The 15,656-nt window shown below is 39.6% G+C and overlaps 1 protein-coding gene across 1 annotated transcript; it reads right to left on the bottom strand.

Annotated features, from left to right (window-relative positions):
* Positions 1-3,563: 3,563 nt before the first annotated feature.
* LOC121956416 (fructose-bisphosphate aldolase A-like) lies at positions 3,564-14,900 on the bottom strand. Its single transcript, XM_042504609.2, has 8 exons — positions 14,764-14,900; positions 12,816-12,932; positions 11,223-11,489; positions 8,428-8,588; positions 8,088-8,171; positions 6,337-6,511; positions 6,045-6,244; positions 3,564-4,198 (listed from the first exon to the last, which is right to left on the bottom strand). Exons 2-8 carry the CDS (start codon positions 12,925-12,927, stop codon positions 4,103-4,105), a joined length of 1,095 nt encoding a protein of 364 aa, XP_042360543.1. The 5' UTR covers positions 12,928-12,932; positions 14,764-14,900; the 3' UTR covers positions 3,564-4,102.
* Between the last annotated feature and the right edge of the window lie 756 nt (positions 14,901-15,656).

The raw sequence follows: 15,656 nt of genomic DNA on the forward strand, positions 1-15,656 counted from the left end.
TATTTTGAAAAAAATACAAGCAAAATTATGTAAAAATTATTCAAAAAATAAAAAAAGTAAAATACAAGGAAAGGAAAATAAGGAAATAACCTTGTAAAAGAGGTCTCTCTGTCTCGGTCTCTCTCTCTCTGTGTATATATATGTGTATATATATATATATATATATAAATATAAATATAAATATATGCAAACAAACATTGAGAAGTTAAACTCAATTTAACCACCAGAAGTTTGATGTTTGCTGTTCTGCAGATTAATTCTCTTTGGTTAGGGTCGCCAAACATGATTACAGACAAATCAGCATCTCTGCTCCCAAATAACCACACCGCTTCTCTTTGTAACGTCCTCATGGATCTGCTCCCACGAGTAAAGGGTGGCAGCCCTTATCGGTGACAAAAAAAGCAAATGACTTATGTGAGTGGCTGGATTTGAAGATGGAAGTTTACATCTAATCACAGAAATAACGTTAACAAATAAAGCCACTGTGGTCTCGACCAGTCTTGATTAAAAATGTGGAGTCGGCTATGTCTGAGACCAAGACAAGACCGAATCAAAATGCGTTTAATTTCGGGACGAGACCCTCTAGTAGCGGTCTTGAGACCAACACTGATCTCGAGTATCACAACACTACTCCTAAATACACATTTTTGTCTTTGTTGATTGCGTTTAATCACACAGTGAGCACATGTTTTAATCTCTTTGCAGACTAGTTCAGGCTTCATGCTTGGTTCTGTGGTCCCAGCCACAGTCACCTGCAGCCATCTGCTTGCAATAAAATATTCAGACAGAAATAAAATCCTACATCAGTGTATTCCAGCTTCTATTTATGAATGCCAGCATTTACAATAACACTGACTGTTACGGAAAAACTTTTTGTTATTTAAATGAGATAGCATGTCCAAATTAGCCTGAAGGTTCAGGCTAATTTTACAGGAATGATACTTTAAAGGGGCTTTTCTGCTCTGTCAGCGCCTTTAAGCTGTAGATTTGAGCTTTAAGATGAGTTTGAGCCTGTGTTTGGTGATAATATCCTGTGTTTTGTTAAAGCCCACTGCAGTGCCCAAGCTGCAGAGCTCCACAGCTGCTCCCGAGAGTGCAGAAATCACCAAACTGTCACTAGAGGTCACTGCAGCTAAGGTCTCAGTGAAATCTGTCTCAGATCTGGTTTAACTGAGCTTCAAGATCAGAGAGTTCAGTATAAGGGCAGATTTCTGCATCTAAATAAATAATGTCATTCATTTTTTTAAAAGTTAAAATCTTTCATTCTTTTGTGGTGATATTAGAGAGACTGTCACGAGTCACAGTCATGCAGTTCTGTGCTTTTACAGAAATGTGAGCCACCCGCCTCAGTTCATTTGTGACTGCAGTAAAAGGCTTCCTGTTTGGAGGAACTGATGAGGCTGATTCTTATGAAAGGATACATAGCTAACATAGCAACCTACTGCTAATTCAGTTGATATTTTGCTCAGATTTGGGAGTTCCTACTAAGTATGGAGTTAGATTTTAGTAGTTTTCAGATATCGTAAAAAATATTTGTATTTCCAAACTATTATCCCCTTTCTTTTTAATGAGTTTTCAAAAAAAAAAAAAAATAGGAGCGGGCAGCCAGCTCAGCAAAAATGTTCTTGTCAAATGCAGAACAGATTTTTAATTTATTTATTTTTTTGCATATGGAGAACTTTGTGGCTGTGTTTTTTGTTGTCTCCATGGACACGGTGAATAATTAAGGCTCAGCAGACAGTGGAAATTTAATTATATAACTTTTATTCAATTTTATGTTCCTATTTGTAGCACTGACAAAAACTGACCAACGGGTAGGGGGATAATATTTCATTTTCAAAGTGAAATAATCAGGCAGTGGTTAGTTAACTTCCTCTTTGGGGAGAGTTTGACAGACATCATCCATCTTTCTGCCTCGGATAGCGTGGACTGAAGTGCCACACACGTCAAATAGAGGCTGAAAAATCGAACACGAACTCTGGAAATTTGAGTCTGGAAAAATCTGGACTGTTAAAACAGAAACTGTGTCATAACCTTGTGAATTGGTCACCTGATACTGTGACTGAAGGGGAAAACAAGCTGTTGCTGTAAAGATGGATCTCCACTGCAACTAATGTAAGCTCATATATTTGACATGTTACGTACTGCAGTTGATTGTAAGGCAACAGAGCAGCATCATCCTTAGAGTCTTAAAAGATATTGAATTCACCAATCAAAAAATATGGCCTTAAATGATTTTAATTTGACTTAAATAAATCTCTCAAAAGTCTTCAAAATGCCCAGATATGGGCATTTTAAGAATTGTTTTTTTTTCTAATGTTGCATTATAAAGTCTCAAAATAATTGGTAACATCTATTTTCAATAAAGAAAGAAATAATTTAATAAATTAATTTTCTTAAACCCGACTCGATGGGAATCCAATTAGTGGAATCTCCCGTGCAGATTGAGAAACACACAGAAAACTGTCCAGAAATGCCAGATATTTCCCACTTCTGTTGGTAAACTAAATAGATACTTTTATAATAATATATGTTCATTGTCTTTCATGTGTTTCACTCTTAAAGGGGTTGTTTTTTTTTTTTCAAAATTTGATGTAGATGATTAACCTTTTCTTTCAAAAGTCATGTTAAAATAATCATTTAGGTAAGATAAAATGATCCTTCTTTAAGTTTGGTAATGAGAAAATTGGCCATCAACTCAATTCCAAGTGGCATTAAAAAGTCTTAAATCGACCGTGCCTTAAGCTGCAGGAACCCTGTAAGAGGCAATTTATATTTGATTGTTAAAATATAACTTTTTTGAGGATTAGAAATGGAACAGTTATAAAGCTGATGAGACCCACGCGTTGTTCTCATAGTGTTTGCATTCTTTCCTCAGCAGGTGGATGGACGATCAACTGGAAAATCAGACAGCTGAAACCAGTTTCCAGCCAAAAAGAGGGTAAGTGGAGCTTCACCCTCTACCTTCAATATGTACAGTATGTCCTGTTATGTGAATTAACTCTTCGAAAAAGAACATGGGAAATCACCCCCATATTAGCAAGAAAGCTGGAGCTGCACCCTCTGCTTTCAATGTGTATGTACTGTATGTGAATTAACCCTTTGAAACCTGAGCAAGTTGGCTGTCTTGGTACAAAGTAAATGAGCAAAATAAATAAAATAAATGAATTAACACCAAATCAGCAAGAAATTACTAAAAGGTTTAGAAAAAATTGCCTGATTTTTTTTAAGAGAAAAAAAAAAGAATGTTTAACAAAACAGAATAACAACATACAAACAGGAAACTGACTTGGGAAAAGTGCCTTATAATAATTTGTTGCATAATTTTGAATACATAATTATGATCATTATATTTACAGTTTTCCTTGCTTTTTTTCAAATAAAACAATTCTAACTCTACTATTTCTTCCCTATGTTTTTGAAAGAAATCACAGCAATTAGCTTTGGGTTCAAAGGTATTTAAATGCTTGTAAAGACAAGTGATGTCACTCCAGGTTTTAAAGGGTAAAGGTAAAGGATCAGACTACAGAACTGCACCATGAAATGATAAATACATGACATCATTAGTTGTGGAATATTTTAATGTGAATCTCTTTCCAGTGTCAACATTAATACCATACAGTATATTCATTCTAGCGTCCTCTACAAAGTCTCGGTCCAGCAGTCGGTTCAGCTGAATAATGAAGGCAGACGAACTACAGAATCATTCACGGTTAGAAATCTCAGACTGAACTGCAGACTGAGGACAGCTCTGTAGAGGAACTCTTGTTGTTCTCTCTGCTGGGTTTAAGTGCACAAACACAAAATAAAGTGACAACTCACTGAATGAGGAAGCACAGTAACACTCACTTCAAAGCCAAAGGGAGGATGGAGCCGGACTGTTTGTACCGGGCTAATGGATTTTAAAGTCATCGTCTCAAACTATACCAACCAGACTGTCATCACTGATGGAATAGTGTCGAATTGTTTGCTAATCGGAGACTCAGGATATCTCAGGGAGCCTGTTGAAGCTGGATGTTTTGGGGCAGGAATGGAGTGAGTGGGTGGAGTGACTGGGTGGAATGGGGATGAAGTGCGCTGAGGAGAAGCAGCCTGGCGGACTTCAGTAAGCGTGGTCTGCCACAAACAGAGACTCCTGAGCTGCTGCTCCTTTGTCCCCAGAGGACACGTACTTCCCCAGAGCTGCCTTGCTGTTATTCTGCAGAGAAACACAAAGCAAAGAGGTACTCATTAAAACAGCAGGTTTTTTTGACTTCACATTGCTAGGTTATAATTCATGACTGCTACTGTCTTTCAGCGGGTTTAAAGCATAACTGTTGTTTTTCTTTTGTTGGTGAAGATTTGTAGTTTCTTCCATTTGTATATTTTTGTAATAATTCAGATATGAATATGTACAAACTGTATATACCAGCACAAATAAATATACATTTCAGAACAATATATAAGTAAGAACAATAACATCCATAATTACTACAGTGTGGTTGTTTGCCTCCACAAAGCAGTCAAGTTACAGTTTCCATCCATGTCTGTCCAGAGTCATATGTAGCCATGATAGTACAGTGCTTCATTCGTTCATTCATTCATTCATTCATTCATTTTATTTAAAGTCTCAGAAATCACATTGAGGGTTAACCCTCATTTTCAGTGGTGCCGAGGTACAAACAACATTCAACTTAAAACAATTATCAATAAAGAAAATAAAAGACTTGTAAAGTAAAACGTTTTTTTTTTTAAATCTGAAAACAGTGACAGTCACCATCAATGAGATCACACATTAAACCGTAGGATTTGCTCAGTGTTATCAACGAGGACGGCTTCAAATTTTTGCTTTAGTATATTCCAAGTATGTGAGGTATGTACTGGTTTGAGTTTGCTTTACTTTGTTTAGGAGGTTTCTGTTTCTGTTTGTGTTCCATGTTTCTTGTTTTTTTGTCTCTGGTTTCTCTTGTCCTGTTTCCTGTTTTATTTTGTATTTTCACTCCTCGTGTGTCACGTGTGGTTTTTCTTCCTGTCTCCCTGTTGCCCTGTCTTTGTTCTTCACCTCACTCCCTGACAGGGCATAGCAGAAAAAAAGGCTGATCTTTCGAGCTCAGTGCATTACTGATACCACCAAACATTTGCACAAACTTTCGGGAAATTTCCTTGAAGGCTTCATGAATAAAAATGAGATGGACACAAAGTCAGTGATCTTGATTTTGACCACCAAAATCAAATCAGTTCATCATTCAGACCAAGTGCGCCAAATTCGAAGTAATTCCCTCAAAGCGTTCTAGAGATATCGCATTCATGCTCAGACTTCGATCCAAATTAGTCTGCATCAAGTCTGAAAGAGAGACTGAATCAGTAAGAGATACATAAATGGACAGGACTTGTATGGAGCTTTTCTAGTCTTTTGACCTCTTAATGCACTTTCACAATATGAGTCACATCGACCCATTCACACACACATTCACACACTGGTGGCAGAGAGTACAGCACATGGTGCCACCTGCTAGTAAGTTTTGAAACACTCACACACTGATGTAACAGCCATTAGGAGAAGTTTGGGGTTCAGTATCTTGCCCAAGGATACTTTGACATGTTGACTGAGGGAGCTGGGGATCAAACCACCAACCTTATGACTAAAAGATGACCCGCTCTATCTCCTGAGCCACAGCCAATATTTAACCAAGTTTCAAAAAACCTGCATACATGCACTAATTTTGGTGGAAAAGGGGTAACACCTGTGTACACAAAATAATAGGCTTATTGGTCCTGTACTGTACGGACATGCACACACACACACACACACACACACACACACACACACACACACACACACACACACACACACACACACACACACAATCAAATGCATAACTCCCTAAAAATAAACACACACAATTTTGTCAGAAAATGAAAGAAATGAGCAATTTGTGTATTGTGCCAATAAATGTGTACACACAGTACCAGTCAAACAACTACTTGTATTTAATTTTACTGTCTGTTGCTTCATCTCTCTCCTCCTCCTCCTCCTCCTCCTCCTCCTCCTCCTCCCTCCTTACCAGGGCTCTCTTGATGTACTCCTCCTGGCATGCCTTGCCGTTCTCCTTCTTGCCTCCCCAGGCCTTCAGTGCTGAGGCCTGCAGGGCGCGGCCGTAGGAGAAGGTGAGGGCCCAGGGCCTGTGCAGGGCGCACTGGTTGATGGCGTTGAGGTTGAGGGTGGCCTCCTCCTCACTCTGACCGCCAGACAGGAAGGTCACACCTGGGGGAGGACGATGCAGAAGAGGACGGTCAGGTGGAAATAAGGTATACTCATGATAACCAGGTGTGCAGAAGTGTGTATGTCCATCTCACCTGGCACTGCGGGGGGCACAGTGCGGCGCAGGGCGGTGACAGTTGCCATGGCGATCTCCTGAGGGCTGTACTTTGTGGGGCAGGAGTGTCCAGCAGTCACCATGTTAGGTTTGAGCAGCGTGCCCTCCAGATAGACGTGGTGGTCAGACAGCGCCTTGTAGACAGCTGCTAACACCTGGAAGACAGAGAGCAACACTGATCTCCATAAAGCAGAAACACATTCAGAAGTGTGACAGCAGGACGGCTGCTGTGGGTATATAAAGTCACTTTGTGTAAGAATAGCAAATGTGTCTTTGGGGCCCCTGAAGGGCAGTACTAGCCTCACCTCCATAAAACATGCCTGAATGGGATAAAAGTGACAAAGCACACATTCATGATCCCCAAAAGATGAATCTATTGACTCTGGAGTTTCACATAAATCCAAAAATGGGTCACAAGGACTCGTGAATGTGTCAAGTTTGTAAAAAAGCACACATTATTTTGAAATATGGTGAATGTCCAGCACAGAGCTTTTACTCTGAAATGCCATTTATTTTTTTACCTTGCAATATGTTTTATTTCTTTGTGTTTTAAGCCAGTGCATTTCATGATATGAAACCCTGTCACTGGACCAATTGGGAACAACTGGTTTAGAGTGAAATACCAAAGCAATTATTGGATAGATTTTCAGGTACTTTGGTTCAGACACGCCTCCCTCAGGATGAACTGGAATAACTGGGGCTGTACCCGACTCAGAATTATGTCCATTGGATCAGATTCAGCTGTTCAATTCCTATTCTGCAATTCCTTGTTTTTCTCCATCTAAAGTTGTTCAGTTTGAATGGGAACCAGTGGGACGTGTGATAGCGAATGTCAAAAAACATCCCCAGAAGAACACTACACACTGAGAAACACAAAACAGATGCTCGACTTGAAGCTGTCTCAGTCGACTGAGGGGTCTCCAACCAATGATTAGAAGCTCCAGCTTTCGGGGGCAGCTCTTGTAATAACTTTGGTTAATTTCTAAATTTTCAACTAGCTCCGTCATCAGGTCAACATTTGTCCAGTGCATTGGTTTTTGAACAGCGCAACCACTGACACCAGTTTAGAGCAGTTGTCATTTTCAGAGCCTGTACCAACATTGTATAAACAGTAAATGTACTTGCACAAATCTGTGCACCCATGGGTGTTTAGATCTGAAAATTAGGTGTGTAGGTCTTAGTGTGGCTGCTCTAACCTGGTAACATGACAACACGCAATGCTTGTGCACTGCCTGCCTGCTCTTTACTAAGTTTATCATTTTATTGCGAAGAGACAATATTTCAGGGCTTTTTTTCTTTTAATATGTAAAAACCTTTGAAACTGCTCTATGGCTGGTGCTGTACTTACAACTAATCTGCATTTGCAGTTTCTTCAGGCTGCTGTGAAACACTAAACTCCAGTACATTCACAGTGAACTCCAGCTGTTTTTTTAAATGCCTTTTGTGTATCTGTCTTGACTTTCAACCCCAGCAGCAGACATGATCAGACATGATCCAGACAGCTCAGATGTGAAAATATGCACCACATGTGAGCAGACTGCTGGCCAGCCTGCACACCTTTTAATTGCGGAGAACAAGCCACATTCAGGGTAATGGCCACTTTCCTGCATTAGTAAGAATTGCAGTTGCGACCACAATGATTTCAAAGGTCAGTCTCAGTATAGTCCTCAATATGTCACAGCTGATCCCCCCCTGACCTCCTCTGCTGGATCCGCTCCCTCCATCACTCACCTTCTCAGTCACATACTGGCAGCGCTGCAGATTGTGGTCACCGTCTGGAAGAATCTCAGGCTCCACAATGGGCACGATGCCATGCTGGGGGAATAGTGGATGGTAGAAAACATAGCAACCGGTGTCATGACAACAGACAATAGCACTTCCTCTCCTGAGTGTTCCACAGTTAGTTAGACAGGAACCTGATGGTTGTGTAATGGCTGTTTGAGTTGCATCACTGCACTGAGACAACAGGCTTCTGTAACCAAGCTGAACATCTCAGAATGTAAATGTGTGTTGTGTTTAAATGTGTGTGTGTGTGTGTGTGTGTGTGTATGTGCGTGTGTGTGTGTCTAACCATCTGGCAGATGCTGGCATAGCGGGCCAGCACATTGGCGTTCTCCATTATGGCCAGATTGGATGGGGTGGTGGGGGTGATCTTCAACACGCATCGCCACTTGGCAAAGTCGGCGCCGTCCTTCTTGTACTGAGCACAGCGCTCGTAGAGCCCGTCCAGACCTGACAGAGACACGGCACAGACGGCTGCTTTGAGCGATGGAGGAAGGCGAGGACAATTTGTACTGCTGAAGGAGCACTACAGAGAGAACTTTTAGCTTCCACAGAAGTACAATTACTCTTGTGTTTGCTCTGCAATTAAACTCCATCACAACATATTAGCAGTTTGTTTCCCCAGTAGATGAGTTCACCTCCAACATTATTAATGACTTAGTATTTATTGACCTTGAAAGGCTCACCCTGCATGCCTTTATTTTCCAGTAGATTAGATTACTGCAACAATCTGTTCGTGGGAATTTCAAAACACGCTGTTCTAGGAAACTAGTAAGTATGACCACATTACGCCACTTCTAAAATCCTTACACTGGCTACCTTTCATTCAGAGAGCTTTTAAAATCTTGATGCTGGTCTGTAAGTCAATCTATGGCTCAGTGTCCAAATACATTCAAATATATCTTGGACATGCTTGTGACATGTGAACCTTCTAGGACTGGCCCAAGAGTCAGAACTAAAAATGGTGATGGTGCATTTTATCATTCAGCACAAACCTGGAACAATCTCCCAGATGATGTTAGACAGTCCTGATTCTGACCACTTTAAGGTCAAAGTTAAAACTTTCCTTTACACTGCCTACACCATCCTTTTTAAACTTGATTTTTAAACCTTTTTAAATAATATTCTTTATCTTGCACCTCCTGTCTGCACGTTTGCTGTTATTAATGGTGATTTTTGATTTTTTAAAAAAAAAAAATCTAAACCATTTAGTAATTAATTTTACTTTTTATATCTTTTCTCTTTATTCTTTTATTGTAAATCTGTATCCTTTATGTTTCGATTGCTCTGTAAAGCACTTTGAATTACCCTGATGTATGAAATGTGCTGTACAAATAAAGCTGCCTTGTCTTGCCTTTATGATATCACATTATACTTTTATGAGCACTTAAAAAACCCTGCTGTTCATTTCCTGCCGCCGTGGTTCCAGCTGCAGGTAAACAGGGTGTACAGGATATTTGATGTCTCATTTCTCTGCGAGTTTAATTATTAATGTTTACACCATGGTCACTGAGAATGCGCACTTCTGATCCGCAAGTCAGTTTTAAGGTCGGCTTATGTAAAGAGATTGGAGCGAGGGTAATTTGTGTAACCACCTCCAACACCAACTACACGACTTTAGAAAATGTTTAATATTCGAATCTGGATCAACTGAAGGTTGGAGAGGAAAGAGAGGCGAATGGAAATAATTTTGCTGTGCAGCTCATAGCCTGAAGGACAGCTGCAGGGGAAAGGAGACGTGACCACCAGCCCACAGAGCGATAAAGAGATGAGGGATCCCAGGTCAGAGAGAGAGAGAAAGACAGACAGTGAGAGAGAACAGAGGGAAGTACATGTTGTCCACTACCTGCATCCAAGTGGTCATTTGTGCCAAAATTAAGGACATTTTCTCAAGGTCTGTTGCGACATCACATTGACAAGAATGACGCAGAATCAACCTTTGACCACCATCAGTTCATCCTTGGGTCCAAGTAGACATTTGTGCCAGATTTGAGGAAATTCCCTCAAGACCTTGTTGAGATATCGCATTCTCTAGAAAGAAACAAACCAAGACACACTGACCTTGACCTTTGACCTGGGACCATCAAAATCTGATCAGATCATAGTCTTAATGGTCGTTTATGCCAAAGTTGCGGAAGTATAATAAAGGCCTTTTTGAGATATCACATTTACAGTAATGAGACAGACGCAAGATAGTAGTGATCTTGACCACCAGCAGTTCATCCTTAAATTCAAGTGGACTTTGTGCCATATTTGAGGAAATTCCCTTAAGCCCTTCTTGAGATATCGCTTCATACCAAAGAGACAAACCTAGTCACAGTAATCTTGATCTTTGACCTATGCTCACCAAAAGCTAATCAGATCATAGTTGAGTCCAAATGGTTGTTGGTGCCAAATTTAAGGTAATTTCCTAAAGGCCTTTTTGAGATATTGTGTTTACTAGAATGAGACAAACGCAAGGCCATTGACCTTTGACTACCAAAACTTGTTACTTTACCCTTAAGTCTAAGGAGACGTTTGTGCCAAATTTGAGGAAATTCCATAAAGGCCTTCATGAGATATCACATACTCCAGAACTAGATGGACCAGGTGACAATGACTTGACTTTTGATCTATGACCACCAAATCTAATCAGTTCATTGTTGAGCCTAAATGGACGTTTGTGGTAAATCTGAAGGAATTCCCTCAAGCCGTTTTTGAGATATCGCATTCACAGACGTATGAATACACAAACAACCCGAAACATAATGCCTCTGGTGCTAAGGCATAACAGGCAGAAAATACATTTAAAAAAAAAAAAAAAGTTGAACCATTTAGCTGCAACTCAGCAGTAGTATATAAAACAAGCCCTTCTGTGTGATTCATGCTCACATTTCAAATGCATTTTAATTTCGAAAGCTTTTCTTCGTCCTGGTGTCAGTGAGTGAAATCTGTAGCATTTTATGTCCTGATGACAACAAAGCCAGTCATTAATTAGTACCCTAGATAACATTTGCTAATTTAATTCATTCTTCCAGAACAACAAATCTATCGTGTGACACCCGTTTTTTTCTGCCCTCATTGTAGTAAGGAGTCCCTGTGTACCTTGAGTAGTGGTCTCTCCGTTGGTGCCTGCAAGGGGAACCACACCCTTGTCCACCTTGATGCCCACCACCATGCCCTTCTCTTTGATCAGCTGGGGGAAGAGCTTGCCATTGTCTGTCTTCTGGTAGAGCGTCTCGTGGAAGAAGATGACGCCGCCGATGCAGGGGTTGACCTGATCATCGGCGGTGAAGAGGAGCTGTCGGTAAAGCCTCCTGTTCTCCTCCGTGTTCTCAGCGTTGATGCTCTGAAAGCGCTTGGCCATGCTGCCTGGAGGTGTCAGGAGACACAGAGAAGGTGGGTAGAGTTGCATTGCAGGTTTTTAACAGAGAGCCTGCATTACAAATTGGGCAATTTACCAGTCAGGGAGACTGGTAAATGCTTTACACACATCTTCCCTGTGGCAGCACAGAGGATCTCTAAAATCAGCACAGTTTCAAGGTGGGCATCCAAGATCAGTGTCACCAATTCAGTAGCTGACCAAATGTCTCCCCTTTTGTTCCTGACTTATGACCTTAAGTAATGTCCAGGAAAGTGTTTTTGCAGAACATTATGATGTCACAGTCGACCTTTGACCTCCTCAGCTTCATCATTATATCCTCTTAAACATTTGTGTAAAATTTGAGAATATGAATTTTTGAGTTATGGCCAAAAACATGTTTTGACTGTAAAATCTAATCAGTTCATTTTTGAGTCCAAGTGAACATTTGTACCAAATTTGAAGAACTTGCCTCAAGGTGTTCTTGAGATATTGAGGTTATAAGAATGGGACAGATGTAAGGTCACACTGACCTTGACCTTTGACCACCAATTTCTAATCAGTTCATTATTGAGTCCAAGTAAGTTTGTGCTAAATTTGAAAGAAACTCCCTCAAGGTGTTCTTGAGACATCACAAATAGGACGGACAAGGCCACTGTGGCCTTGACTTCTGACCTGTAAACACCAGGTCAAATTAGTTCATTCTTGAGTGGATGTTTGTGCCTAATTTGAGGAATTATCTAAAAGCCTTTTTGAGATATCACACTGAATTAGAAAAAAATTTCTCACGGTCCTCTTGAGATATTGTGTTCATGAGAATAGGTGAATGGGTGGATGGGCGGATGGACAGATGGACAGACAGATGGGCGACAGACAGACAACCCAAAAACATAATGCCTCTGGCCTTGGTTGTCACTGCCACAGAGCCCTTAAGACAACTATAAATATCACAACATGCAATGAAATTAATCTGAAAAGTTGCCACTGAAATAAGGGATTTTTTAGGCCCCAACAATCAGAAAACCACTCTGGGAGCCTCAAGTAGATATTAGAGGAACTACAGTTTTTGGCACCTCCACATTAATTTTTCAGCCCCGGAGGTTGCCACATGGTTAGCAGGCACAAAAACGGAAGACTGAATACATTGCATGAGCTTTTATATTTTCAGCAATTACTTTAATTTGAGGGGATTAAGATATTTTATGAAAAACCTTTTCTTCAATTCTAAACATCACATACCCACCAGATAGATTTTTTTCACAGTTTTTAATATGATCACTGTGAAGCTGAACTGGATGAACAAAGTGAGAATGGTCCTTTGTCTGCTGCAGTCGTACCTGTGGATTCATCAGCTGCCAGGATGCCTTTTCCAGGAGCTACGATCCTCTGAGCGATATCACTCAGCTCCTTCTTCTGCTCAGCTCCCAGAAATGGATATGCATGAGTCATGTTGGCTGGGATTGAGATAAGAAGAGAAAGAGAGAGACAAATACTGACTGATTTCTTAATAAATGCGTATGTCGGAAGCAGAAGGAGATTGTGCCGTCTTACAAAATCAAACCACAATATTTCCACACTCTGTTCTCCACATCTGAAAAGTAAATGTTGAGAAAGCCTGGTCTTTATCTTTCACTCTTAAATTCCACTGTGCAAAGAGCAGAACCCTCAGTTGTTGACACGTCCTTGATTACATGGTTCTGTTCAAAAATCGGTGGAGACACTCGCTGGTTCACTAGATAGCACAATGGTTCTAAGAGTCCTAAATGGAACTAGTTGAAGAATCAGAACTGATTTGGAGGTATAGGGGCTTCGGTTTCATCCATAACATCTTATACCAATACCAATTCATTGTCTATTGTCGGAGCAGTTCCAGAAATTACAGAGTGCTCCAAGGATGATGTTCTTCAGCAGGTCAACGCTAAAGTTATGCTGCCTTCACGTGCTCCTCGAAAAAAGATAATATTTACTGTATTTACAAGTTAGAAGCATAGCCACACAGCCTGGGATATGTCAGTTATTTGCAGCAGCATTGATTGTGACAGTGCACCTGGTGGAAATAGCATGTAGTTTCTCCATATGACAAATATGGTTAAAATTAGATGGAAAACTGTAAATTTCCAAAAGTCCAGAATGACACCCAGAAATAATGCAATGTGTGTTTTTATGCTTTGATTGGATCAAAAACTGCAGTTTGGGTTTTCATTATATTTCATTTGTACTTTGTTTTTTGGACATTTTATATCAGCATTTAAAGCTCGTTTTCAGTTTCCACATTTTTCTGCATGCTTGTTCTGCATTTGGGCTCTCCATCAAAATCATTCCTGACACTTTCATTGACTTAATTCTACATCAGTCCTATCATAAACATGAATTAATTATTTGTCAGAATTTTAACTTTTAAATTCCTTTTTTTCATGATGATACCACTTTGTTTTTAGATGAATATATATATATATATATATATATATATATATATATATATATATATATATATATATTCATATCCTACATGCAAAGATTGATTTTAATTGTTTGTGTGATGATGGTGCATTTTTTTGCACTTAACAGTATGAACGTAACAATTTTGTTTCCACGGTATATTTTAGACTTCTTGTAGGAGCTGAGCAGAAAATTCACAGATTAAACACAAATACGCAATCTTGACAAAATGTATGCAATATGCATGAACACAGCCAAAATTATCAAAAAAAAGAAAGAAAAAAAAGAAGAACGACAAGTGCGTAAAACACGCCAAACAGTCCCTAAGAGTGAATGTCTGTAATAAATAGCGTGTTTCCTCCAGAGGAGCAGCTTCTCTGTCCGCCCTCTGAACTCCAAACTGTCACAGTCTTTCCAGAGAGTGAGACTTCCTGTTGGAAACTGGCTGCTGTACTTTTAGGAATTTTGCCGACAATGTTTCCTGCTTGTACCGCTCTGTAAAGCGACATTAATATCTGCGGTAATACTATGTCGCAGCTCGTCATGACGGCACTTCCGCGTCCTTGCCAAGCCCTCTGAAGGACTTTAACTTGTACAGACAGTTCCAGAACTTTAACTTCAGGGAAAACGACTTCATTTTTCACGCTGCTTTACTGTGAAAAAGTTATATTTTGTGGATTAAAGAATAAGTTATAATGAGTAATTCAATTAGCATGACGTAAAATGCTTTTTAAGGATGTAATAAGAAAAGTTAGACTAATAAACTCTGTCTGAAAGGAGTATGAGACAGTCTGTCAGCTTATTAGCTCATGTTTTAAAAAAATAAAAACTTAAAAATAAACTCACCAAACTGTTGCTAGACGCAGTGAGTCCACAGAGATGCAGGAAGCTACTGTCGTAAAAAGGCAAGAGATGGAGAGAGAGAGAGAGGACAGGAGGACAGCAGACAGGGGCGATGCCTCAGCGGCTCTGTTCAATCAGAGCGCAGCTTTCAACACTACTGACGCAGAGTTTCATCCAATGGGAGGATGTTTTACATGTGCGGTCAGGCTGAACGGTGATGTTGAAACTGTTGGGTTTTCTAAACCCTCAGTATGGTCTTATAGGCAAATAGTCGCTAAATCGAGGTCAAACTGGGATGACCATAGACTGTATATGAAGATTTTTATATATATGATCACCCCATTTAAACAGCTGCATTATGATCAAAGCGCAAAAAAAACCAACTACATTTTATGAGGTAAAATTGCATGTTCTTCAGTTAAAACTCCAATTAAGAAAAATATTGATTAACCCTCATTCATTTCTTTCAAAAACATGGAGGAAAAAAAGGCAATGACCAACTTGGTAAGAAATAGTCCACAATCTACAAGAAATGAACAGATTTAGAAAAAAAGGTAGGGTGAAAGAGATCTAGGGAATTCTATATTTCTTATTATCATAATTACATTTTTAGAATTATGGTTCATTTTCTTGTTTGTTATTTGCTTTCATAAAAACATATTTTTTTTTGTTTTGCTTTTAAAAATAATTCAGTGCTGATAATAATAATAATAATAATAATAATAATAATAACAATTCAGTTATCAGCCTCTTGTTTACACTCTCTAAGCATTAAAAAATTCTAGGCTTAAAGCCTGTGAACACAACCAAGTCAGAAGAACCACTTCCCGACTCAGAATCTCTGACACTCCAACCTTCTGAGCTCACATGACTGCGGCATAAGAGCTCCCTTCTAC

Source organism: Plectropomus leopardus, chromosome 18 (genome assembly GCF_026936395.1).
Source record: "Plectropomus leopardus strain MGB_pleo_1.0 chromosome 18, ASM2693639v1, whole genome shotgun sequence".
NCBI lineage: Eukaryota > Metazoa > Chordata > Actinopteri > Perciformes > Serranidae > Plectropomus > Plectropomus leopardus.